The sequence below is a fragment of the Carassius auratus genome, chromosome 26 (assembly GCF_003368295.1).
Source record: "Carassius auratus strain Wakin chromosome 26, ASM336829v1, whole genome shotgun sequence".
Lineage (NCBI taxonomy): Eukaryota > Metazoa > Chordata > Actinopteri > Cypriniformes > Cyprinidae > Carassius > Carassius auratus.
In genome coordinates this window covers 13,853,001-13,879,705 of record NC_039268.1, presented here as the reverse complement: position 1 = coordinate 13,879,705, position 26,705 = coordinate 13,853,001, and the positions used below count along the sequence as shown (strand labels likewise).

At 41.3% G+C, this 26,705-nt stretch overlaps 1 protein-coding gene across 1 annotated transcript in view; it reads right to left on the bottom strand.

The window, feature by feature from the left end:
• The window catches only part of LOC113043968 (vacuolar protein sorting-associated protein 8 homolog), a 159,301-nt gene that overhangs the window by 102,466 nt on the left and 30,130 nt on the right, over positions 1-26,705 (bottom strand). Inside the window, 5 exon segments of the mRNA XM_074559808.1 lie at positions 18,095-18,113; positions 22,630-22,664; positions 23,419-23,501; positions 23,988-24,034; positions 24,312-24,486. Of these exon segments, the coding sequence (XP_074415909.1) occupies positions 18,095-18,113; positions 22,630-22,664; positions 23,419-23,501; positions 23,988-24,034; positions 24,312-24,486 (359 nt within the window).

Genomic DNA, 26,705 nt, shown 5'->3' with positions numbered 1-26,705 from the left:
CCAGTTAGATTACAAGATCTCTCCTTTTCAGGTATTGCAAAATCTTTAAAGAAAACTTATGGACCAATAATTTAATATTTGCTCTATGTATGGAAAAAGGTGGAGAAAATTATGGGTGGACCTTTCTTATATACTAAGACAACTCCATTATGGCATAATAACCGTTTATGCACTGGCAACAAACCCTTTGTTTTTAAAATCTGGTCTGATGCGGGTGATCATACTTTGAATGACATTTATTGTGATAACGGGCTCAAATCATTTCAGGAATTAAGTGTAGAGTTTTCTTTACCTGGATTCTCTTTTTTTCTATCTTTAAAACTGAGGTCAGCTTTAAAAGCCTACGGCGTTCCTTGAGCCGCCAATGTGCTTACTCAGCCTCTGTGGGAATGGTTGAACATTGATACTCCTTCTAGTGGTTTAGTATCTAAGATGTATAATTCCATTCTCATACTACAGTATACTTATATTCCAGCTATCCACTCCAGGGAAAGGGATGGTATTGTTAAACCTGATTGGGATGTGGTATGGGCCAGATGTTTTACCGCTTCTAAAAATCTTGCACATCTGATGATACATTATAAATGTATTAATAGAGCCTATTTCACTCCTAGTGTACCACATAAGATGAAGGTTAGAGCTGATTCTCACTGCCATTTATGTAATTAATCCACAGTAGGCTCTTACCTGCATATGTTTTGGGAATGCCCGGTGGTGGTTCCTTTTTGGAAAACTGTATGTTCCGTCCTTTCAGATATCATGCATTTACATGTACTTCGAGATCCCCTACTTTTTCTATTGTTAGATGATTCCATTCTCCACTTGAATGTTCATCAGAAAAGGACTTTATCAGCTGCAAGTACTGCTGCCAAAAAGACTATATAGAAATTATGGATAGAACCATCCATTTCTTTAACTTTCACTTGGCTATCATACTATCATATATTAGAGACATTGCCTTGCTGGAAGGTACCACTGCCAGGCTCAACGGCGCAAAGGACAACACTATTCGGAGTTGGACTAATGTTGCTGAGATGTTGCTAGATCGGATGAAAAGTTGACATTCCTACTATGCTTCACTGATTTTTTTAGTACTTTTATTTTTCTTCCTCTTTCTCTGTATAAGTGGACGGCTTCATGGAATCTGTTTGTAAATAGTTCTTTTGAACCTTGACTTGTGATATATTTCTGAAAGTGAAATTAATCTGAATAAAAATGTTGATCACAAAAAAAGAGATAACACTCCAGGAGGATAGCAGGATTATTCAGTGAGAGCAGAGACACTAGGAGCCTGTGGCAGGGGATACAGGCCAGTACGGAGTACAAGCCCCCACCACGGACCTGTGACAGCAACATCTCTCTGCTGAATGAGCTGAACACCTTCTAGGCTCACTTTAAGCAACAAAACAGCACCACTGCACAGAAGTCTCCACCTACTCCCGGCGACCAGGTGATGACGCTGACCTCAGACAGTGTGAGGAGATCCTTCAGCAGGATCAATGCATGCAAAGCTCCGGGTCCTGGCAACATCCTTGGGTGTGTACTGAGAGACTCTGCAGCAGAACTCACTGATGTCTTCACAGACATTTTCAACATCTCACTTAGTCAGGCTGTTGTTCCCACATGTTTCAAAACTACCACCATCATTCCAGTTCCGGAGAAGCCATCTCCATTCTGCTTCAATGAGTACCGTCCTGTTGCACTTACTCCCATCCTCATGAAGTGCTTTGAATGGCTAGTCACATTAAGTCTGCCCCCCCCCTCCCTGGACCCCTTCCAGGTTGCATATCGGTCCAACCAGTCGACCGATGATGCCATCTCCACTGCCGTCAACTCAGCACTCACACATCTGGACATAAAGGACTCATACATGAAAATGCTGTTCATAGACTTCAGTTCAGTATTCAACACAATCATCCCTCAACAGCTCATTTACAAACTGGTCCAGCTGGGGCTCAAAACTTGCAACTCGCTGTTGGACTTTCTGACTGGCAGTATGGGTCGGCAACAACACATCCAGCACCATCACACTGAACACTGGGCACTCCCCAAGGATGTGTGCTGAGCCCCCTCATCTTCACTCTGCTGACCCACGACTGCACACCGGATGGTGCAGTGACAACAATCTCTCTTTGAACATGGAGAAGACGAAAGGAGATTGTTGTCGACTTCAGGAAAACTCACACTCAGCACTTTCCTCTGACCATCAATGGTGCGACTGTTGAGAAAGTGAGCAGCACCAAGTTCCTGGGTGTACACATCACAGAGGACCTCTCCTGGACTGAAAACACAGCAGCACTGGCCTAGAAATCACAGCGGCGTCTTTACTTCCTCCGCAAACTGAGAAGAGCCAGAGCCCCGCCCCTCATCATATACACCTTCTACAGAGGCACCATTGAGAGCATCCTGACGAGCTGCATCACTGTGTGGTATGGCGCCTGCAATGCATCCTGCCGAAAGACTCTGCAACGCATAGTGAGAGCAGCTGAGAAGATCATTGGTGTCTCTCTCCTCCCTCAAGGAACCTGTCTCACTCACAAAGCACTCTGCATTGCAGGTGATCCCACACACCCATCACACAGCTTCTTCAGTCTGTGGCCATCAGGGAGGAGACTGCGGAGTCTCCAGGCCAGGACTAGCAGACCGAAGGACAGCTTCATCCATCAGGCTGTCAGGAAGCTGAACTCTGTCCCGAACCTTGGTTTCCAAATAAAATACAAAACTTGCTCTCATCTGAAAAGAGGACTTTGGACCACTGGGCAACAGTCCAGTTCTTCTTCTCCTTAGCCAAGGTAAAAGATGCCTCTGACATTGTCTGTGGTTCAGCAAATTCATGACACATCTGTGTGTGGTTGCTCTTGATGCCTTGACCCCAGCCTGAGTAAATTCCTTTTGAATTTCACTAAAATTCTTGTATTGATTTTGCTTGACAATCCTCATAAAGTTTGTGGCTAACCCTCCTTGTGAAGGGTGTCAATGAGTGTCTTGTGGACAACAGTCAGATCAGCAGTCTTCACCAAAATTGCGTAGCCTTGTGAACCAAACTGAGAGACCATTTTGAAAGCTCAGGAAACCTTTTTCATGTGTTTTGAGTTGATTAGCTGATTTGCATGTCACCATATTCTAATTTGTTGAGATAGTGAATTGGTGTGTTTTTGTTAAATGTGAGACAAAATCATCACAATTAAAAGAACAAATTACTTAAACTACTTCAGTCTGTGTGCACTGAATTTATTTTATACACAAGTTTCACAATTTGAGTTGAATTACTGAAATAAATTAACTGTTCCATGACATTCTAATTTATTGAGATGCAGCTGTATGTTTAATGTGTGTATGTTTGCCTCTAGTCAGATATTGACAGTATCCCTGTAGTGGTTTCGCGTGACTGCCCAGTTTCGGCCTGCTAAATAGTGAGGCGTGGCCAGCTGACTTCAATCACAGGTAATCAGGCAAATATAAAAGCGATCAGCTTCACCGTGGTAGCGGTCACGGCAGCCCTCATGTGAATCCTCCTTGTGTTAAGACCGACAAGTGTAAAGACCATCGACTCTACCTGCATGACTCCACCGAGCAAGGACACCAAAAGGGCACTTGAGTATTGCTTTTCTCCTCTTTCTTAACTTTTTGTATAGCTTGTTCTCAAATACTTATTTCTTACACTTGTAGTCACTATGTGCTTTCAGATCTCTACTATCACTATTAACACTCAGAGAGCACACTATGTACATCGCAGGAAGGCCTGTCCGACAAACCTACAGCCTGTCCCTCTGAACTCTACTACTATGCTCTCTATTCCAGTTGGTCTCTGGAACTGCCAGTCTGCTGTTAACAAAGCAGACTTTGTTTCTTCTATTGCTACTCATTCCAGTCTCAACCTCATGGCACTGACTGAGACTTGGATCAAACCTGAAGACACTGCCACTCCCGCAGCCCTCTCCACTAATTTAACTTGTTCCCACACTCCTCATACCACTTGGAGGGGTGGAGGTACTGGTCTCCTTATATCAAAAGAATGGAAATTTTATCTTCAACCATCACCTAAAGGTAATGGTTAATTTGAATCACATGCCATTCCTGTGGCCTAATGGTTAGAGAGTTGGACTTGTAACCCAAAGGTCACAGGTTTGAGTCTCAGTGCTGGCAGGAGTTGTGGGTCGGGTGGAGTGAATGAACAGTGCTCTCTTCCACCTTCAATACCCATGGCTGAAGTGCTCTTGAGCAAGGCGCTGAACCCCAAGTTGCTCCCTGGGTGCTGGATATATAGCTGCCCACTGCTCCGTGTTGTGTTCACAGTGTGTTCAGTTCTCACTGCTGTGTGTGAGCACTTGGATGGGTTAAATGCAGAGTATGGGTTACCTTGGCAAATTTCATGACTTTCACTTTATCTTTAAATATGGATTAATCCAATATTTTACAGATAGCTGCATGTGATGTACAAACAATTTTAGAGTTTTAGGTGTAAATGAAATTCTGTGTTCTGAAACATGGCTACTGATGCATATAGAGTGAACAGACACCAGACACCCACCCAGTTACACTAAAGTAATAAAGAGAAAACAGGCCGAATCACCACATAAACTACCAATTATATTAAAATGACAGAAACTGTATTTTTACATTACACTGAACCCTTGTTTCGTGGAAAACAGGATGGTTTTAATGATAGCACTGTGGACATCAAAGTCATTCAGCATTATTATTCATCTCATTCTGTTCCTCACCCCATTTCTTTAACAGGGAAAAAACGAAAGAGCCCAAATGCCAAATAATGTGCATCGAATAAAAAAAGAAGAGAGAGAATAGAGAACCAAGGAGGGGGAGAGAACGAGAGAAAGGTTGAGAGTTGAGTCTTTGAATCCATTTGTTAATCAGTATATTGTGAACAAGAATTTGACATTATAGTAAGGGTCTTTGTCCACCAAACAGTGGGAGACTTTTCACTCAGATTGGTCTGTGTTTTGGCAGGAAGATCTAGACATCAGTTCTGAATCTGACTGAGGAATTATAATGTGATTGAAGTTAAAAATTATACATTATATTATTAAACTAATATATCATTGCAATTATCCATAACTTTTTATCCTTTTTATCTTATAATGAACCTTACAATTCAAACATTAAAATATATTTAGGTAGAATGTTGTCTGCCATTGTTATTTAATTATGATGATTTGTTTTACTTATTTAGCAAATAAGTATAAATGCTTCACAAATGGATGCAGTAATGTTTAAAAATACTTACAATATGCTTTACACAGGAATTTTAAAAGATAGGGAAAAATGTAAAGTATCTACAGTACATATAAGCATTAGCATTATGGTATTTAAGTGTTTTTGAGTGTTTGAGATTTTCTACAAAGAAAAACCTTTCCAAAAATGTTATATTAAATCTACTAACTGTTTCCAATAATTGCATATTATTTACTTGAAAACATTAGTTTTTAGTGAAAAAGAGTTTGTTTTTTTTGTTTTTTTTTGTTTGTTTGTTTTTTTGTCTTTTCAATCAGTCAATCAATCACCTTTATTTATATAGCGCTTTAAACAAAATACATTGCGACAAAGCACTGAACAACATTCATTTGGAAAACAGTGTCTCAATAATGCAAAATGATAGTTAAGGCTGTTCATCATTGAATTCAGTGATGTCATCTCTGTTCAGTTTAAATAGTGTCTGTGCATTTATTTGCAATCAAGTCAATGATATCGCTGTAGATGAAGTGACCACAACTAAGCAAGCCAGAGGCGACAGCGGCAAGGAACCGGAACTCCATCGGTGACTGAATGGAGAAAAAAACCTTGGGAGAAACCAGGCTCAGTTGGGGGGCCAGTTCTCCTCTGACCAGACGAAACCAGTAGTTCAATTCCAGGCTGCAGCAAAGTCAGATTGTGCAGAAGAATCATCTGTTTCCTGTGGTCTTTTCCTGGTGGTCCTCTGAGACAAGGTCTTTACAGGGGATCTGTATCTGGGGCTCTAGTTGTCCTGGTTTCCACTGTCTTTCAGGGATGTAGAGGTCCTTTCTAGGTGCTGATCCACCATCTGGTCTGGATACGTACTGGATCCGGGTGACTGCAGTGACCCTCTGATCTGGATACAGACTGGATCTGGTGGCCACGCTGACCTCGGAACAAGAGAGAAACAGACAAATATTAGTGTAGATGCCATTCTTCTAATGATGTAGCAAGTACATCGGGTGTTATGTGAAGGGTTTCCGGTTCCGGTTTACCTAATTAATGCAGCCTAAAAATCCTTTAACGGATTTGAATATTAAAAGCATATTAGTATGTTATGTGTATGCCGGGTTAAAGAGATGGGTCTTTAATCTAGATTTAAACTGCAAGAGTGTGTCTGCCTCCCAAACAATGCCTGAGTTTTGAGAACGTAGCGGACGAAGAGGAGTATAATGTAAAAGTAGCTCATTCAAATACTGAGGTGCTAAACCATTCAGGGCTTTATAAGTAATATGCAATATTTTAAAATCTATACGATGTTTGATAGGGAGCCAGTGCAGTGTGGACAGGACCGGGCTAATATGGTCATACTTCCTGGTTCTAGTAAGAACTCTTGCTGCTGCATTTTAGACTACCCAGTCCAAAACTTTTCAAGTAAATCCTACTTCAAATTAATTATAAATTGATAATTCAAAAAAATAATTATTATTTACCATTATTTTCAGTTCTGCTGAAACTGGTACAATTGTTAATTTAACAGAAATTATCATGACTTGTAAATATTTCATTTTTTTAAATTCATAAAATCGAATTAATTAATATAACTATTAATATTTATTTAATAACAGTCATTCAAAATCACAATTTTGAAACTTATTGAATATTGGGGGGTTTGTTATGAACGTGGAAACCCTGTACTGAACTACTTTAGATCTGCTCAGAGAGTTTTTTGCTCAAGAGGATCACAGTTTGTCCCAGTATGACAGAACACATTTCCCTCAAGGGCATGGGTCTTTGAGAGCCCCAAAATACATACACACATCAATGTCAACACACACAGACACTTTCACAGAACTATAATGAGAGGCTCTGGCATTCTGTGAACAGGGCTTTTTAAACACTACAACATCAGTGAATACACCTACTCTCTGTAACCACTGACACAAAGTGTCACAACTGACAGCACATCTCACATCTAGAGACACAGCACCATTAATCTCATCTCCAGCTCAAATATGAGTCAACAGCAGATATAAGGACAAAATCAGAAACCTTTCAACATGCACATAAACGAGACATTTCCTTGCATGACTTTCCCTTAGTGCACATGTCTCCGACATCATTTCATTCGGGAGCTACTTTTTAAAAATGAAAGTGGATAAGAGCTACCAATGTTATACAGTACTCAAATCTCTTAAATAATGTATCAATCCAAACTGTTATACACAGTGTTGTGAAAATGTCCGAAAGACATTACTGTCAGTGAAGTCCAATTAGGGAGTAGGGAGCAGTGAACACCCGTAGGAACCCTGTCAATTGGAACACAGAGCAGAGGGCACTTATGAACAGCAGAACAAATCTGTTTTCACGGTAACCTCTTTAAACAAAGCTCCTGCTTCTAAACACTGCTTTATTACGCATTACACTGAGGGAAGATGGAACTGATGAAACTTTTCTGAAGACATTCGCTGTGTGATTCATTTTAATACTCTCCTCCAATAAATTTACAAATCGAAGGGAAACTTGACTGTACAAATACATATTTAATAAGGAGAGCCATAAAAATAACTTTTCATTCCTTGTCGGGGCTAATTTCCCACTGGGTGTCATTCCTGACTTCCTACACTGTAAAAAAAAAAAATCAAAAGTTGAGAGAACTTACAAAGTTTAAGGCAACCAGCTTCAGGAGCTTGTTTGAACTCAGAGGGAGTGTCAGCCACATTAAAAAAGTGAACAGCTTAAGTAATTTGTGGATTAATGCGTATTAGAGATGTGAAACATTTAAAACGATTCAGTTCGATTTGGTGAACTGAATGATTCGTTTGCGAACCGGATATCCGGACTGCTTTGATTTGAACTCTCTCACACAACAGACACGGAAGAGAAGACAATGCTGAATAAAGTCGTTGTTTTTGCTATTTTTGGACCAAAATGTATTTTCGATGCTTCAAAAAATTCTAACTGACCCTCTGATGTCACATGGACTACTTTGATGACATTTTTCTTAACTTTCTGGACATGGACAGTATACCGTACACAAAGCTTCAATGGAGGAACTGAGAGCTCTCTGACTAAATCTAAAATATCTTAAACTGTGTTCCAAAGATAAACGGAGGTCTTACAGGTTTGAAAGAACATGAGGGTAAGTTATTAACTACATAAATTTGCTATCTGGGTGAACTAACCCTTTAAAGGTTACAGCTACATTTGCTTAAATGTTTTCAGATGGATTACCATGAACTGTCTAGTCATATACAAAATAACAAGAAATGACAGGAGTGTATGGTGAAAACAAGAGAGGAGAGGCAGAAAAGAGAGGAGGCTGAAAGTGTGAGGCAGGTCTGATAAAGGCAGCTGCTGACCTTTACTGGCACTGATCGTACAACAAGAAACAAAATTACACAGGCAGGAAATTGGCTTGTCGCAAGTATAGAAATAATTCTCCCAGAATATGAGGAGAAAGATGAGGGACATTTCATCTTCTGCTCATCTGGAATATAAATGAAAGTTCCCTGTCAAGGGAACTTTGAACTGCGTCCTCTGAAGGGACACTATGGGGAACACCTCGTCGTGACCCGTGTCTGAAGCATAATTTGAAAAACGCCAATGTGTTGGCCGGCGACAGCCTCTGACGTCGCTACCGGCGCGACTATGCCTAACCTGATTTTACCAAGTGAGACATGTTCCTGGGACAACATCGTTGTTGACCCTGGAACAACATTGTGATTAACCAATCAGATTTGAAGAACCAGTTTATAGATTTTGTGAAGTTTATGCTTAAAATCAGTGTTTGGTGCTTGTACATCAGTGTCATTCATCTATCATATCCTCTGATTTTAGGGATTACTCATGGTTAAGGTTAGGTTTAGGTGTAGGGATATGGTTAAGAATATATTTTTGGAGTAAAATGTTGTTCCAGGGTCAACAAAATATGTTGACCTAGGAACACATCGGACTTGGCAAAATCAGGACGTGCCGCGACTATAAATACGCGCACGTAGGACCCGTCACTTATCTTCTTTGTCTTCATTGACTGTTTTGTTTGAAGCGTGCATCTGAGAAACGACCAGAATGGTAAGAACGATCTATTATCGTTATCATGGCATCCACTAGCAAGGCGTTTAAACAGTGTGTGCATCCATGTCAGCGTTATTTGACACCTGATGACACACACAGTCTTTGCGTCTCTTGTTTGGGCGAAGAGCACGCGCGCAATGTCCTTGAGGGGGCAATCTGCGCGCACTGCGAGCGTTTTTCTGTGGAAAAGCTCCGCTCTCGTTTGTCATCTGGATCTCGCGGCTCAGGACCCTCCGTTGCCGAGGCACGGAGGAGAATGAGCTCGTGGGGATCACAGGTGGATCTCGCTAAGGAGTATAGAGAGGGACTTTTCCTCTCACACTCTCCGGCGGCAAACGAGAGCGAACTTCGAGAGGAAGATGCGTTGTCATTAACCCTTTCTGACACTGAAGTTAGTGCTCTGCTGGGTTCTACCCAGAAAGAGCAGGAGATATTTGAGAGTGGTGAAGAAGCTGAGGCTGAGCCGCTCATTTCTCCTGCTCTGCGTATGGGGAGCTGTTAGAGGTTATGGGTCACGCCGCGGCAAAATAAAAATAAATAAATGAACTTGCCATGGAAGTGTGCCAGAAAGGTAACGTCGCGAGGTAGCCTCGATGAGTGTTATTTTCCTGAACATAGCCCGCCAGCCCAGGTGAGCCTCCCATTCTTGCCTGACTTACATGCAGAAGTCGAAAAGGAATGGAAGAGGCTGTTTTTCTCTCGCATCCATCGGTTTCAGCATTCAGTTATGCTGATATCGACGGCATGCACGAGGACGGCTATGAGAGGATGCCCTCTGTAGAAGAGATGCTGGCTTGCTATCTCTCAGTGGGGGAACATCCTCTCTAAAATCTCCCTCTTTGCCATCTAAGCCCTTCCAGGATACATCCCGCTTAAATGGTAAATCATACGCAGCAGCAGAGCCCGAACAACAAAGGGGTCCTGGCCCATCTCGATCTGAGGATCGAAGACGGGCGCAGAAGGCTAGTGTCGCGGCTCGCGCTCCTCCCCCGCCTGAGGGCAGGGGCAAGAGGAATCGCGGGTCACGAAGAGGTAAGCAGGGTCTGAGGGATGTGATTCAGACGGGGCAGCGTTCTCGTCCGGATCAGAGCGATACCTAGGAGTTCGTCACTTCCTTTTTGGATGTTTTTAAATTCTGTTTCATTTCTCCCCTGCCTAATTCCCCTGTAGCCACCAGCGCTCCACCTGATCGTGGATAGGTGGAAAGTTTCTCACATAACAGTCTCCTATCCTGGACCTGTTATGTTTTTGGTTGGTCCTATTTTCATAGTGACCACCTTACTGACGGTCCGGACCAAAAGGGGGCGCCCCGTAAAGCGGGACTCCAGTAAAGGAGGGTGGGTGAGTATTAACCCTTTCTGCTTATGGGTGTTATGTTGCTGGTGGTTATGTCTTCTAACAGACTCTGTGAGTTTCCTTTACAGTGCTCAGTTCCAGCCTTGTGCTCTGGCCACGATCACATGCTTTCAGCAGGCGGCCGTGCCGCGTGGGTTCGTCCCCCCAGGGCGCGACACCCACCGCAGAGCGAGTTCCACGTGCGGGAAGCAAGCCCTCTGCGGTTGCTCGTCCCACACCCCTCCCGAGGAGCCTGGCTGATCGTCAGAACTGGCACAGCACTGCAGGGAATTTCATGGATATCCGGCCAGGTCACCCTGAGGGGCTGCCTGGCCGCTTGGCGCATCCGGGGAGGTGGTAGTTACGGAGTCCTTCTGTATGTACTGCCTCAGGTGATGCTCCCGCTTGAGGGTTGGAGCTTGCCTCTCCAGTGCGATCCAGCGCCTATGCGATGCTTAGGAACCTTTCTGTACACACGCTAAGCCTGTGTACTGTCTCAAAACCACATGGTGGTCAGTGTGCACGTGAACACTTTGCGCACTGTCTCAAATCCACGTAAGTGGTAAGTGTGCACGAAAGGCTCTTCGCACTTTCTAAAATCCTGTACGGTAAGGGTTACGCGCTCCGCTTCGTTCCCTTTCTTAAGATGATTAGCCCCGAGGTTTCTTGGGCTTCATTCAACCAGTGTGTATTTGTTATACGCCCCAAGCATCGCTTCCCTCAACATGAGGGGCTGTGTGGACTCCCGCATATTGTGTTTTTTTCAGATAGTAGGCTTCACCAGGCCTCTCTGATGGTGAGCTCCCACATACTTTGGTTTCCAGGTAGTAGGCCTCACCAGGCCTCCCTGGAGATTTAGCTCCCACATACTGTGCGTTTCCACTAAATAGCATATTGTGGTTTTCAGATAGTAGGCTTCACCAGGTCTCTCTGAAGGCGAGCTCCGACATACTGTGGTTGTCAGGTAGTAGGCCTCACCAGGCCTCCTTGGAGATTTAGCTCCCACATGCTGTGCGTTTCCACTAAAAAAAAACAAGCTCCCACGGTTTGTGGTTGTCAGGTAGTAGGCCTCACCAGGCCTCCCTGGAGTCGAGTTCCATATTACCTTCCACTGAGGTGGTTATCTGGTAACAAGGTAGTAGGCCTCTCTAGGCCTCTCTGTAGGTGAACTCCCACATATTGTGGTTATCAGATAGTAGGCTTCACAGGTCTCTCTGGTGAAGTGGTAAGTGTGCACGCAAGGCTCTGCGCACTTTCTAAAATCCTGTACGGTAAGGGTTACGCGCTCCGCTTCGTTCCCTTTCTTAAGATGATTAGCCCCGGGGTTCCTTGGGCTTCATCCAACCAGTGTGTATTTGTTATACACCTCAAGCACCGCCTCTCAACATGAGGGGCTGTGTGGGCAATTCTCACGGTAGTTTAGCAGCGCTCCCCTTTTCTAAAAGGGTCGCCTATGAGCATGCTGCTCGGAGCTCGGAGTCCTCCTCTCATGAGAGACTGAATTCTCGGTTTTTTCATCAGAGCGCTCCAGTACTACATACTGTTTTGAGACGCACTGTGAGAGCAGACATCCTGCTGAGGCAGGGGCTGAGGCTCGGGGAATGGCGCCTTCGCACCAAGGTGTTGAAGTAGAGTTAGAGAGGTTGGCCAGACCTGGGTGGATCGGTTTTGCGGCTCAAGAGAGTGTCGCACTATCTTCCTTCCTAGGGTGTCGCACTAGGCTTCCTCTGACTCATCCAGCTCCATTGGGGCTGGACACCATGGTACAGGCGTGGCCGAGGCTTCATCTGTACATTCCGTCCTCCAATTGCTCTGCTCCCGGGCCATTCCATCTACGAGCTGCTCTATCAGAGTGCCACGAGAGCCCCTCCTTTGTGACAGGCAAGACTTGGTAATAAACAGTGCTAAGTTCTTAGCCGTATCCCTTTAAAGGAATCTTTCGTGATTCCAAGCCTTCAGCTCTACCCCGGGCCGAGGCCCTTCAGGTAAGTTGGGTATGTAGCCTTTGGCCATAAGGGATAATGTCATGGACAGCCGTCGAACCGCCCCAGGGGCGACTCCCGGTGAAATGGTAGAGTTGGTACTTAGTGTTTGCCATGATTCTGGCCTGCACTCCCCTCAGCATGGCGGCGTGGGTATACTGTTCCCCATAGTGTCCCTTCAGAGGACGCAGTTCGAAGTTCCCTTGACAGGGAACGTCTCAGGTTACGAATGTAACCATGGTTCCCTGAGAGGGAACGAGACACTGCGTCCTCTAGCTCCCTGCCATGCTTCGGACGCAAGCTTCACGAAGAAGATAAGTGACGGGTCCTACAGGCGCGTATTTATAGTCGCGCCGGTAGCGACGTCAGAGGCTGTCGCCGGCAAACACATTGGCATTTTTCAAAGCATGCTCCAGACACGGGTCACGATGAGGTGTTCCCCATAGTGTCCCTTCGGAGGACGCAGTGTCTTACATTCATAACCTGAGACGTTTGTCACAGAATTTTTAAGTATATATATATATATTTATTTTTCTTCTTTTTTTTTAAATATAAAAGGCTTAATGAAATATAATCCTGAATAAAATAAAAAGCAGTTAAACTATGTTTTGTCCCAAACTTATTAAGAATGTGTGCATTTATGTTTATGTCATTTGCAGAGCTCTGAAGTACTTGTGTAATTGGGAATAAGCACAGGACAGATGCTTTGCAAGGTCTGATGTAATGCATTTTAAAGCGACACATGTCTTTATTGCAGATTTCTGGTGCTCGGTCTGCAGTTAAACAAATTTTCATTTTGGTTGTGTATGTTTTGCTTCTACAGCACTGCTTTTCAGAGTTAAGAGGAACGAGCAAAATTTTTCACATCATCCACCGCAGCCATCACTTATCTGCCTCACTGCACACTTTACATTTAAAATTACCCTTATGCATTTGGCACACACTCACTTTTATTAAAAGCAACCTGCATTGCATTTCAAGGTGTCCCTATTTTTAATCAGTTTATGCATTCTCCGAGAGTTACATGAAATGTCACACCGGCTTGAAATTTCAAAAGTAATGAAATAAAGCAATGCTGATGGTGATGTTGCACTATTTTACATTTTTGGTACCATATTATTTTTAAGTACCAGTATACAAATGCAGGAGTTTAAATGTCATGAAACCCCTTATTTTAGCACCTGTTTCTTATGGTTCTTACCACAGGTTTGAAACATGTTGATAGGGATAGTTCACCTAAAAATGAAAATTACCCCATGATTTACAGTACTCACCCTAAAGTCATCCTAGGTTTATATGACTTTCTTCTTTCAGATGAATGCAATTGGAGTTATAAAAAATGTCCTTACTTTTCCAAGCTTTAAAACGCCAGTGAATGGGTGCTGAGATTTTGAAATCCAATAAAGTGCATCCATTCATCATAAAAAGTGCTCAACACAGCTCCGGTGGTAAATAAAGGCCTTCTGAAGTGAAGTTATGTGTTTGTTTAAGAATAATATCCGTATGTAAAACTTTATAAGCCGTAATTTCTAGCTTCCACTACCTGTTGTTTGAGAGAGTGGCAGATGATGTAGGACTTAGGCGTACATAAGCTCCAGTGAAAAGTGACGAATGTGGAAGCAAAGCGAACAGAATAAAACAAAACACCAGTCACAGACTAGTACAAAACAAGGATTTGTAAAGAAAAATGTTGATATAAGCCAAGAGGAGAATGGTTTTCCTTTGAAACAAAACTTGGTTCTCGCAAGACTTCGATTGTATGAATCTGAAAGAAGAAAGTCAAATACACCTAGGATGGCTTGAGTTGAGGTTGAGTAAACCATGGGGCAATTTTCATTTTTGGGTCAACTATCCCTTTAAGAATGTGGGTGTGGTAAGTTGCCGTATCAATGTTTCCCACAAATGCACACTGCAATTCACCACACACACAACAAAATGAACACATACTGTACATCATAAACGCTTTTTAAAGCTCTCAGTACATTACACAAATACACATATATCTTGTTACAACTATAACACACAAATACATTCACCAGCCACTTTATTAGGTGCACCTGTTCACCTGCTCGGTAACACATATATCCACCAATCACATGGCAGCAACACAATGCATTTAGGCATGTAGACATGGTCGAGATGATCTTCAGAAGTTCAAACCAGTTCAAGAATGGAGAAGGTGATTTTGAATGTACCATGGTTGCTGGTGCCAGATGGACTGGTCTGAATACTTCAGAAACTGCTGATCTACTGGGATTTTCATGTATAAAAATTTCCAGGGTTTACAGAGAAGGGTCCAAAAGATAAATAGTGAGCAGCAGTTCTGTGTGCGAAAAGGCCTTGCTGATGCCAGATGTCACAGTAATATGGCTAGACTGGTTTGTGTCGATAGAAAGGCAACAGTAACTCAACCACTTGTTACAACCGAGTTATGCATTAGTGCTTCGAGGTTAAACACAGCTTATTTAACCTTGAAGCAGTGTAATGTTTTCTACAGGAGCAGAAAACACCGGGTGCCACTTCATTCAGCTAAGAACAGGAAACTGAGGCTACAATTCCCACAGGCTCACCGAAATTGGACAATAGAAGATTGGAAAAAGTTGCCTGGTCTCATGAATCTCTATTTCTGCTGCAGCATTCGGATGTTAGGGTCAGAATGTGGTGTAAACAACATGAAAGAATGGATCCATCCTGCCTTGTATTAACAGTTCAGGGAAGTGGAGGTGGTGTAATGGTGAAGGGATATATTCTTGGAACACTTTGGGCCCCAGCTCCAACTGATTATTGTTTAAACACCACATTGTTTAAACGCCTACCTGAGTATTGTTGCTGACCTTCCCTTTATGACTGGCTGGATAAGGCTCCATTTTACAAAGCTCAAATCATCTTAAACTGGTTTCCTGAACATGACAAATGTGTTCATTATACTTAAAGGGTTAGTTCACCCAAAAATGAAAATTATGTCATTAATGACTCACCCTTTATGTCGTTCCAAACCCATAAGAACTCTGTTCATCTTCAGAACACAGTTTAAGATATTTTAGATTAAGTCTGAGAGCTTTCTGTCCCGCCATTGAAAATGTATGTACGGTATACTGTCCATGTCCAGAAAGGTAATAAAAACAGAAGGGGCGTGTCTGCTGTGAGACACAGAGTAAATGCCAACTGTTGTGATTGGCTGACAACTTTGCATTTGAAATACGTATTACATGTGGAATCCCTCTCAAATACTTTTACTACGTTTTTTTTTTTTTTTTTTTACTATTACAGCTGTGAAGGTTAACAAATCTTGGAAGTGTTGATTATTGCATTATTTTTTATATCTTTTTCCATCACGTGAAAGGCTGCAGTGATGAGCATTGAGTATACAGTGTCTGTTTATCGCCTGAATGCAGTGATCTCCTCATTGCAGAGCGTTTTCTCTCACAAAATGCTTTCAATACAACTAACAGCAAACACAATATCTACATGGATACAGTAAGAGCTTCGTTGTGCAGCATAACGGCATCATTCATTATAACGGCAGTTTGGGCAAGTGTGCAGATATACTCGCTAAATAAATGAGTGTTCTTTGATAGCTCTTGTGTAGTTAAATCACAATTTAAATAACAATTACTAAGAGAAACAATGTGAAGTTGGTAATTTAGTAATTGGCTTGATTCACTGATGCATAAATAGTTTTAAACGATTTAGAAAGAAAGTCTGTGAGAACAACATGAATAATTAGCTACACATCAAAAATCACTGATCACAGATCATGCATTAATGAATACTGGTACTCAATGTTTGTGGCGGTGCTGTCGAATCCATATCGTAAAAGTCTGTTTGTAACACCTGTGCTGACATTGCGACTGAATTAAATGTTTTCTCCCAAGTTCTCTGGGAGGGCAAAGCAGAGAAAGGGGAGGTAACCTTTTCCCTTATGATGACATAAGGTGAAGATTCCAGATCGGCCCATCTGAGCTCTCATTTTCTCAAAGGCAGAGCAGGACACCAAGAGCTTGGTTTACACCTATCAGAATTTCTAGCCACTGGGGGGCCATAGACAGGCTAGGGGAACTCATATTAATGTAAAAAAAAAAAAACCTCATAAAGTGAAATTTTGAAACTTTATGCCAGAAATGCTGCCAAGTGATCTTCACTTGTACCAGAAATACTTCTTTAACAGAAATAAAACATGAAACATGCAGAGTTTCTAAGGAAGGAGCAAGTGAGAAATGGAAAACCTGAAGTGAATCTAGAGGCTTTCAGCAGAGAGGAAAACCTGCTATTGCTGGCTGCACTCCACTAACATACTTTGGGGCGAAGCTTTAGGACACTGTTCCTGGATCTGAGGGGAGTTGAGGTTATCTGCTGACACTGACTAACATTGACACATTGCTAGAGAGAGAGAACAGATGGAGATGATAATCAGCATGAGAGAAAGTGCAGGGCAGTAATGAGATGTCTGCGAGTTTGGCCCAAGGATAATGAGATGCCAGTTTTCTTTGTGTTTTTGTGCATGTCTACACATGCACATGCTCATGTGTGTATTATTCCAAGGTCACCATGAGCCACAGGCAATGAAAATACCATGATAATAAGACGAGAAGTGCAGAAAGAGAGAGAGAGAGAGAGAAAAAAAAAGAATTGTGTTGTTTCCAAAAATGTTCTGAATTCAGTGATAATTTCTTACAAAATAGGACAAGTTATATTATTTTCCAATATCAGTTTTTAAGTTAGTGGTCTCATGTGCGGATGGCTTTATCATTAGATGTTAATTTGTTTCGAATAATGTGTCTGTGTGTGTGTGTGTGTGTGTGTACATGTCAATGTTCAATTCTAAGTTTGTCTATCAAACCATGAAATTCATTTAGAGTCTTTAGAAGATCAAAAACAAATCACTAATAAAAAGCATAATGTTCATATGTTGATTATTTGAATAAGTATTATGGTAATTCCATTTTTTTAAGTAGCACGTAAATACCATGGTCTATAAATATGTTCATCATTCAGTATAGGGATATGCCAATCAATGTTTTTTAGTAATTTTTTCAAAATTGACGAACTGATGGGTCACCAGAAGAGGCTCGGTATTAAACTTTTTTTTTTTTTTTATTATGTAAAATACTTGCCCCATCCCAAGGTAATATCCATTATTTGCCAATAGCACTGGCACTGAAATTACAGCAGCTTTAAGAAGGCCTGTGTAATACTGTTGATGAATGTATTATATACAGTACATATACATACAATAAGGTCCATATATATTTGGACACAGGGACAATTTTTTTTTTAGCTGCTGACCAAAACGCATTTAAGTACAGTTATATCATGAAGATGGGCTTAAAGCAAAGATTCTCAATTCATCAAAATTGAAGGAAAGGTTAATGAATTACAGGTCTTTAATATGTACCTACCCCCTTTTTGAGTTATTGAACAATTGACTCAAAAGCTGTTCATTGGATGGATGTGAGCTATTCTTTAAGGGTCTGGAGTTGATTGAGTTGAAGGGTCCAAATGCAAAAGTGCCATTTGCATTTTGAAACTGTTGCTGTAAACCCACACCTTGCAGTCAAAGGATCTCTCCATACAAGTAAAAAAGACAATTGTTAGGCTTCAAACAAAAACAAATCCATCAGAGAGATATATATAATATTATAAGTGTCCAAAACAACGGTTTGGTAAATTCTGAAAAACCAAAAACACTGTTGAGTTTAACAACATAAAAAGGACTGGACGTCCATGTTCCTAAAACTTCTAGAATCACAGAACAAATTGCAATTAATACACATATTTAGGTACAATGCTCTCTTCTGTTAATAAAAAAGGTCTGAAAAGCTGCTTTCTCATAACTACGGAACATATTGGAACTGTTTTAGCCTATACTGAGAGGGGGGCAAGAATTTTGTGTTGGACAATGGAGGATCATTGAGTGAAAAATCCTGAGAACCACTGCTGAAGATAAGTGCAGCTCTTGAACAGGATTATTCACAGGACTTCAACAAAGACAGGTATTCAAAAAGAACTGTCCTGAAACTTCTCTCATTCTTAAAAACCTTAAACAAAACTATGCAAGAAAAGTTAGTTCAACCAAAAATTTTACTTCTATCGTTATTTAAATCACCACAATTTCATTTCCTGGCTCACCAACTAAATGTCCAATGTAAAAATCTAAGATCATGAACCACTGTACTGTTCTAATCATTGGTTGGTTGTGGGATTACTAGTTGGCCATTCCAGTATGGTATAGATCAAAGCACTGTGGTATTGCCACAATTACCATCAAAGTACCACCTCAGAATAAGTGTTGTTCAGTATGATTAACAGGAAGACTATCCTTTGGCAAAACTGCTATAAATTCTGTGAGGCTGAATAAAGTGGTTAGACTAATACAGAAACAGCTGGAGGTTGAGGGAAGGGTGATCAGCGGGATGCAGCACTGCTGATAACCCTTCCCTCAACCTCCAGCTGTTGAAACTGTGAGAGCTGCTGCTGAAATTGTGCTGAGGTGTAGAGCTAACACGATAGGGAGTTTTAGCCGGGATAATCGAAGTGCAGAGATCTGCTCTTCATCACACTTTTTCCTCAAGTTAACAAGCTCTGCTCTGCTGGGTTACTCGTGTTAGTGTAAAAACAAAGACACACAAGTGCTAACCACTGTGCAATACATTGATAGAAGAGTTAAGACCAAGCACATACATGCACAAACACACACTCGCCATCTTCAGATTCTCATTAGCACTCCTACACACAAAGCAAAATATATCTGGCAGTAGCAGAACTGAAGAGGTAGAGCTGTTCTGTGTGACATATATATCTCCAATGCTATGATAAGACTGGTCTGCTTTATCTCTCTAGACGTGTGATCATTGTTTTCCTCTCATTTACCCTTCAGCATATGGTGCCTTCAGGTGCACTTGGGAAACTTCAATGGATGTCACATATGAACGCCATGCGTTCAAGTTTGAAACATAACAGAATTACCCAAATAATTATATTCTAAACTATGAACCTAAAATAAATTTAAAAAAAAAAAATCAGTCTGTGAAAGTTGCTTTAACAACTTTAATATTTTTGTCTATAAGCCGTTTTGTACATTGCACATTTAAAATGGTGGACATTTAAATACAATACAATGACTTGTAGAATCATTCACTTCATTACATACTTGTAAATAAAAGCCTAAATAAAATCTGTTCATTATATAAAGCAACATATCTTGTCACAAAACCACTTGATTCAAATGGATTGATCTCTATCCTTTTTGTATATTTTCTTTATTATTATTATTGTTATTATTATTATTATTATTTTTACAGAGATTGTAAGATATGTTTTATACCTGTTGTACAGGCCATACTATTGTAGCACAGAACTTTCCAACTCTAGCACCAGTGTTATGTGCAAAAAAAAAAAAATAAAAACAAATAAAATAACATAAAATAAATCTACAGTTCTGTCAGGACAACATACAGTAGGAAACAGTAGCCCAGTCATTCACATTACTTAACTATATTCCACAATAACTATAAAATTAAGTTCAGTAAGCAATAAGTAATTTTGGGTAAGTGAGAATTATTTTTACACTATTTCTATTTCGCAAGGATTAGTGATAGGAAATACCCTATAGTATAGAAAACAATCTATATCTGAAATATTTATATTAATCAAAGAATCCAAAAAATAAGAATGGCTTCCAGAAAAATATTAATCAGCTGTTTTCAACTCTGATAATACTTAGAAATTATTCCTGATCAGCAAATCAGCATATTAGAATAATTTCTGAAGGATCATGTGACACTGACGAACTGCAGTGCTGGCCACTTAAAAGGAGTTTTAGGAGGACAGGACGAAGGCTGACGACGGGGGGTACGGGCAGGTCTGGGTGGTGAGGGGCGGGGAGGGGTCTCGGGACAACTGACAGGGGACATGATAGGAGCAGACAAGGGACACGGGGCAACACTTACGGGACGCGGGGCAAGACTTACGGGACGCGGGGAGACGACAGCTGGACACGGGGGGGGCAACATCTACTGGACACGGGACAATATCAGCTGGACACGGGGCAACACTCACGGGACACGGGGCTACATCCACGGGACACGGGGGGACAACAGGACACGGGACATCTACGGGACACAGGGCCACATCAACAGGATACATGACTACATCAGCAGGACACGGGGCAACACTCACGGGACACGGGGAGACGACATCTACGGGACACGACATCAGGACACTCGGGATTTCTGGGGACAGGGTCTGAGGACAAGACAGGACTGACGGGGACTTCTAGGATACGGACAAGACTAGACAAATAATCTGAAAAGGCTTTAGCCGCTAAGACAATTGGCATCTCCTTACGAGATGAGACACACTGTACTAAAGTTTTTGCTGCAGAGTCGGCCGCGGCACTCTCCTGCGCTCTCACGACTGCCGACTTGCATACTGCCCTCTTCTTTGCCGGCTCGGGCACGCCAGCGCTCACCGCTGCTGACTCGGGCACGCTCACTGCTGCTGGCTCGGGCACGCCAGCACTCTCCGCTGCTGGCTCGCACACGCTCACCGCTGCTGGCTCGGGCACGCCAGCGCTCACCGCTGCTGGCACGGGCACGCCAGCGCTCTCCGCTGCTGGCACGGGCACGCCAGCGCTCTCCGCTGCTGGCACGGGAGGAGACAGGGTCACAGGACCGGCAGGCCCCCTCTTCCTCCTCGGGCGCGGTGCAGAGGCCACAGCTGGGTCAGAGGCGGGTTGGGGGAGTTTGGTCTCAGGGCAGGGCAGTCTCGGACGCCGAAGACTCTGAAGTTGACTCCCATGAAAACCGTCTCCCTCGTTTCATGGGGAGACTGCTGGCTGTGGAGGGCACCTCAGGACTCTGGGAGGGGCTTGCCTGATCCCCCAGGGTTGCCACGGCCAGGACACGACCCTCTGGGATTGCTGGCAGCTGGGTAGGTGGGGGGGACCTCTGTGGATCCTCCTCTCGACCACTTGCTCTGGAGCGACCTCCCCTGGTCCCCCGGAACACCACTAGGCGAGAGCCCTCATAACCATCCCGCTTGCTGGCTGATGATAACCAGAATTGCCTCCTGTCTGCTGAGTTCCTTGGTGGTCGGTTCATTCTGTCAGGCTCTTGGCAAGGAAGGAACTCAGGTGCAGACAGGATTTACAACACAAACAGGTTTATTTACAAAAAGGGGAAAATAAAAACCCACGAGGGGGAAAACAAGGACTAGGGCAGATACAAAAATAACTAAACAGGACTGATAAGGCAAGATAAACAAAGACTCAAAACTAGAGAACACTGACTACAAATAAACACTCACGGTATACAGGACACAGTATCTTAAAGGGGTTACCAGGGTATTATCACAAAACACAATCACAATTCTTAGGGAACAAATCTCAATGAACCGACGCAAGACAGAGCACACTAGGAGATCTAAATAGGGGGAACAATCAAGACACGACAGGTGGCACAAATGGGACAATCAAGACACGACTAGGTTAACAAGGGGGGCGGGGCAAGGGAACGAGACAACACAAGCACATGGCCCAAAGGCAAGGCCATGTGCTTGTACACAAAACACGGGTCTGTCATGATCCTGCCTCAAGACTAGGAAAAATCAAGGACACGAGGGCAGAATCATGACAATAAGTAACATTTTACAATATTACAACAGATATTATAAACAGTTATTTTAAATTACAATAACTTTAATAATATTTCACAACACTGCTGTTTTTACTGTATTTGTTATCAAATAAAAGCAGCCTTGGTGAACAGATCCAAAAAATCCTACCAACCTCCAACAATGGTAGTGTTATTTTTTGTTTATTTATTATTATTATTTTTTTTTTTTACTGAGGGTCTGGAATGATTTCCAGTGGTATATGATGCAATGCTTAAATTATACTGAAACCAGAACATTTAATTAATGCTTCAGGCTTGTTTTGCAAACTCTGGGATGATTCACAGAGAAACAACAGGTTCAGATTACATACATTCAACAGCATTCTATATAGTGTGTGTACTGTATGTGTTCAGGAAAAGGAGTGTGTATAAACACACTTATTATAGACAATAATCCACTATGACAGGATCCATGTCCTGCAGAGGAAAAGAAAGGAAGAACAAGCAGGAGCAAAAAAAGATGCAGTGATGGGGTTTGGAGGAATACGAGAAAATTCATTAATTCATGATAATAAATAACATCAGGGCTACAAAAGTAAACTAGAAAGTGAGAAAGAAATCTGTGTTTGTAGAACTTGGCTAAACAGATTTCTTCAGAACTAGAACAATGCAGATTTTTGGAATCAATAAAAAGCAACAAATAATATTGTGAATCTGATCTATCTGACATATATTCCAGCCCTAATTACAATAGAACCTCAATCCAACGCATATGGGTGAAGTAATTAAATATGCATGTTTCTCTTGTGATAAAACTGACTGTGAAAGTGTGTCTGACAGACAGGCAGTTAGAGCAGCATAACATTCCACTCTGCCCTAGATATACAGAACTAAATCTGTCATTAGGCCATGGTGAGTGCCTTATTTTTGTGAAGAGAGAGTGCTTCTTAATGGCAAAAAGAAATCGGAGAGCAAGCGAGACCCAGAGGCAGGGAAGAGATGACATTAGTGGGCCATTATTGTATGTGGTTTCCGCTTTATGATGAGATGTGGTTTAAAAATGGATGCCGCGGGCCTAAAGACTGTCATAAAGGAGACTGTCTGCATCACTCTCTCAGTCTGCTCTCCTCACTCTCACCTCTCTAAAAAGCTCTTTAATGCTAAAAAAATCTACAGCTCTGTCTTAATTAATATCTACATCTTTAAATAATAATAACAATATGGAAAAATGATCAATATGGTGCTCCATCACCTGGATTTTCCCTTGTTCGGGACAATTTTTCAGAGACCGATCCACATACCGTAACAAAACTTCCACCATCTGTGAAAAGAGAAAATCATCATAGAATTGTGTCCTTTGTTTGCAAAACAACAAAGTTAATTTAGCCATAATAACTCTCATTTACATTGCTACAGATAGGTAAATTCATTTTGAATATGTTATGCAGGAAAATCAAATACCGTCTTAATAGGGGGAAAATGTATTCACAGAATAAAGTGGAATGAAGTGGGATTTTAAACCCCAAACCTACTCAACCAGGTTTAATACTGGAGACTGATTTGAAGACTGATTTTGAGCTACTATCCACTACTCTTCGAGACCTCGAGATCTCTGACATATCCTTAAGGCATGGTTTAGGCCATTATCCTTTTGACGGATGAACCCCTTACTAAGATGAAGTAAACAAGAGGGTGCTGCTTTTATTTATTTAATTTTTTTTGGCTTAGGTTGGTAACACTGGATCCAACCAAAAATTGAAGTAAAGATGTATGTACAGCAGTGTCACTGCATTAATAAGAATCTTACCTTGTCTGCAACCATACCTTTTCTCTTAGCAGGGTCTGCAAATAGTCCTGTTACGTAAACACATCCCATTAGTTCTCCATTACTATATGCATTTTGTGGAATCATTAGAGCATTTATTTTATTTTATTTTTTTGTGACTTTTGTACAAAAATTCTGAATTTCTTGGAAAATAAAAGAGTATATAATTTGTAACTTACATAATTACAAATTAAAAGCTTTTAAGGTCTGAAAGCTGTAATCATTTTCACTGAAATTGAGAAAATAACAGTCATTTGGTTTAACAGAAGTGTTGATTTTAGAGTGGATGTGAACAGAAGGAGCGACCTAGCACAGCTTTGGCGGTGCCCTCGTGGAAGGACCAAGCAAGAGACAGAGCCTCCATGAACTTCTCCTGCTTCAACAGATGGTCCACACACTGCAGGACATCAGAAGTCCCATTACTATCAGATTCATTATTGTGACTCAGATATAACATTTGTGATGTGCTATAAAATGATGCCTTACCTCACGCCAGTTACTCAGGGTCATGATGTGCACAGACTACAAAAAGAAAAAGAAAAAAGAAAACAGTGATCAATTAACAAATCTGAAACAGGGCTGAATAATAAGGAAAGGCTGATCAACCAGAGCCGTGCAAAAGAGTTTTGAGCTAAATGATAGAACTGTCAATTTTACCAGATTAGTGTTGTGCTGTTGCTATATCTTCAATTGCTCATCATATAAATACATTCATATCTTCAAAAATTACACATTTGTTTGCCTGTACTAAACCAAACATTGTTATTGTAAATTGTGATGATTTAAATACATTTCCAAATGTTCTCTGTGGCTAATATATAAATGGTGGAATTTTAGTAGCACATTTGGTGGGAAGAAAAAACACCATAGTTCAAATAAATGCCTCTCTTTTGAATGTTCTACTCAATAAAGAATCCTGAAAATAAAAAATACAATAAAATATGTCATGGTTTCCACAAAAAAATATTAAGCAGCACAACAACAATGATAGGTAAAATAATAATAAAATTATTTTCATTTTTACTATTTTACAACATTATTTTAACAACATTAAACACTTTAATGACCCCAAACATTTAAATAATAATGATATTAATAAGTGAAGTGTGGTCAAGTATGGTGTTCTATACTTGGTATTTGTGCTTTTAACCCATCCAAGTGCAGGCAAACACAGCAGTGAACACACACACACACCGTGAACAAACACTCAGAAGAGTGCGGCGCCAGAAGAGCAGTTGGGGGTACAGTGCCTTGCTCAAGGGTCTCACCTCAGTCATGGCATTGAAGGTGGAGAGGGTGCTGGTTATTCACTCCCCCCACCTACAATTCCTGCGGGAACCGAGACTTGAACCTGCGACCTTCAGGTTACAAGTCCAACTGGATGGACAAATGAAAATGTACAAAGCCCAGTGATGTGTATATATATATATATATATATATATATATATATATATATATATATATATATATATATATATATATATATATATATATATATATATATATATATATGTCATTACATTTATTAATAGAGCATAAAATTAGAATCATTCATAAAAGTAAGGTCATATTAAATGTTTATTTAAACACTTGCTGAGTTATTAAATAAGCAGCACTTGGGGGAAGTGGTACAGGCCACAGGAATTAATGTGACCTCCCAGAGCTTGCCCACTACCATGTCTAATGGATGACCCACAGGCAATTTTAATGCAATCCTTCTTTGTCCCCCTCCCTCCAGCTACCCCTTCATTTCTCTTCCCTTTCCTCCCTCTGGCTGGAGGTAACGGGAAGTTCAGTGAGGACATCACGGAGAGCAGACCTCAATGAATATTCAGGGTGTGCGTGATGTATGATTAGCATAATAGCACTTGAGTGTGCCATAGCTCAGTCAGAGGGGCGCTGGAGGAGTCAGCCAAATTTACAGCTGAGCACAAGTCACCCAACATGTGCTACCAGACATAGAGTTTACAAGATACTCTTTCAAATCCCATGTATTCATCATTGCAAATCTTCACAAGATAAATACATGATGAGAAGATGAAGAGTATTGGATAGTTCTGTTGTGGAGCAAAAATAATCAAGCTATAGCAAATGTTCATTCAGTATCTTTGGAAGGGCAGATATTAAAAATCAAGCTAAGCAGAGACAACACATTGAGTGACATGGTGACTGGTTTAGTTAATTCCTAATAATCTAGTCCAGATCAAAAGTTTTAAAAGGAATTCTTCACCTAACCATGACAATTTGCTGAGAATGTACTCACCATTAGCCATTCACGATGTACAGTAGTTGCAACTCATGAGATTGTTTCTTCATGGAAACATACATTTGGAGAAATTTAGCATTACATCAATTGCTCACCAATTGATCCTCTGCGGTGAATGGGTGCCATCAGAATGATTCAAAACAGCTGATAAAAACATCACAAAAATAACATGTAATCCTCACAACTCCAGTCCACCAATTAAAGTCTTTTGAAAACTTAATTTGCATGTTTGTAAGCAACAAATCCATCATTAAACTTTTTTTCTTTTACTTTAAACTGTCACTTCTGGCTGAAATTAGTACTTTCTCCAGTGCCAAAATTATCTCACCTTAACCAGGAGAGAAATCATGCACTGTTTACAAGCAAAAACAGTCCAAAACAGTTCTAAACAAATATGTCAGTGGATTTTGATGCAAGAAGATAACATGGGATAG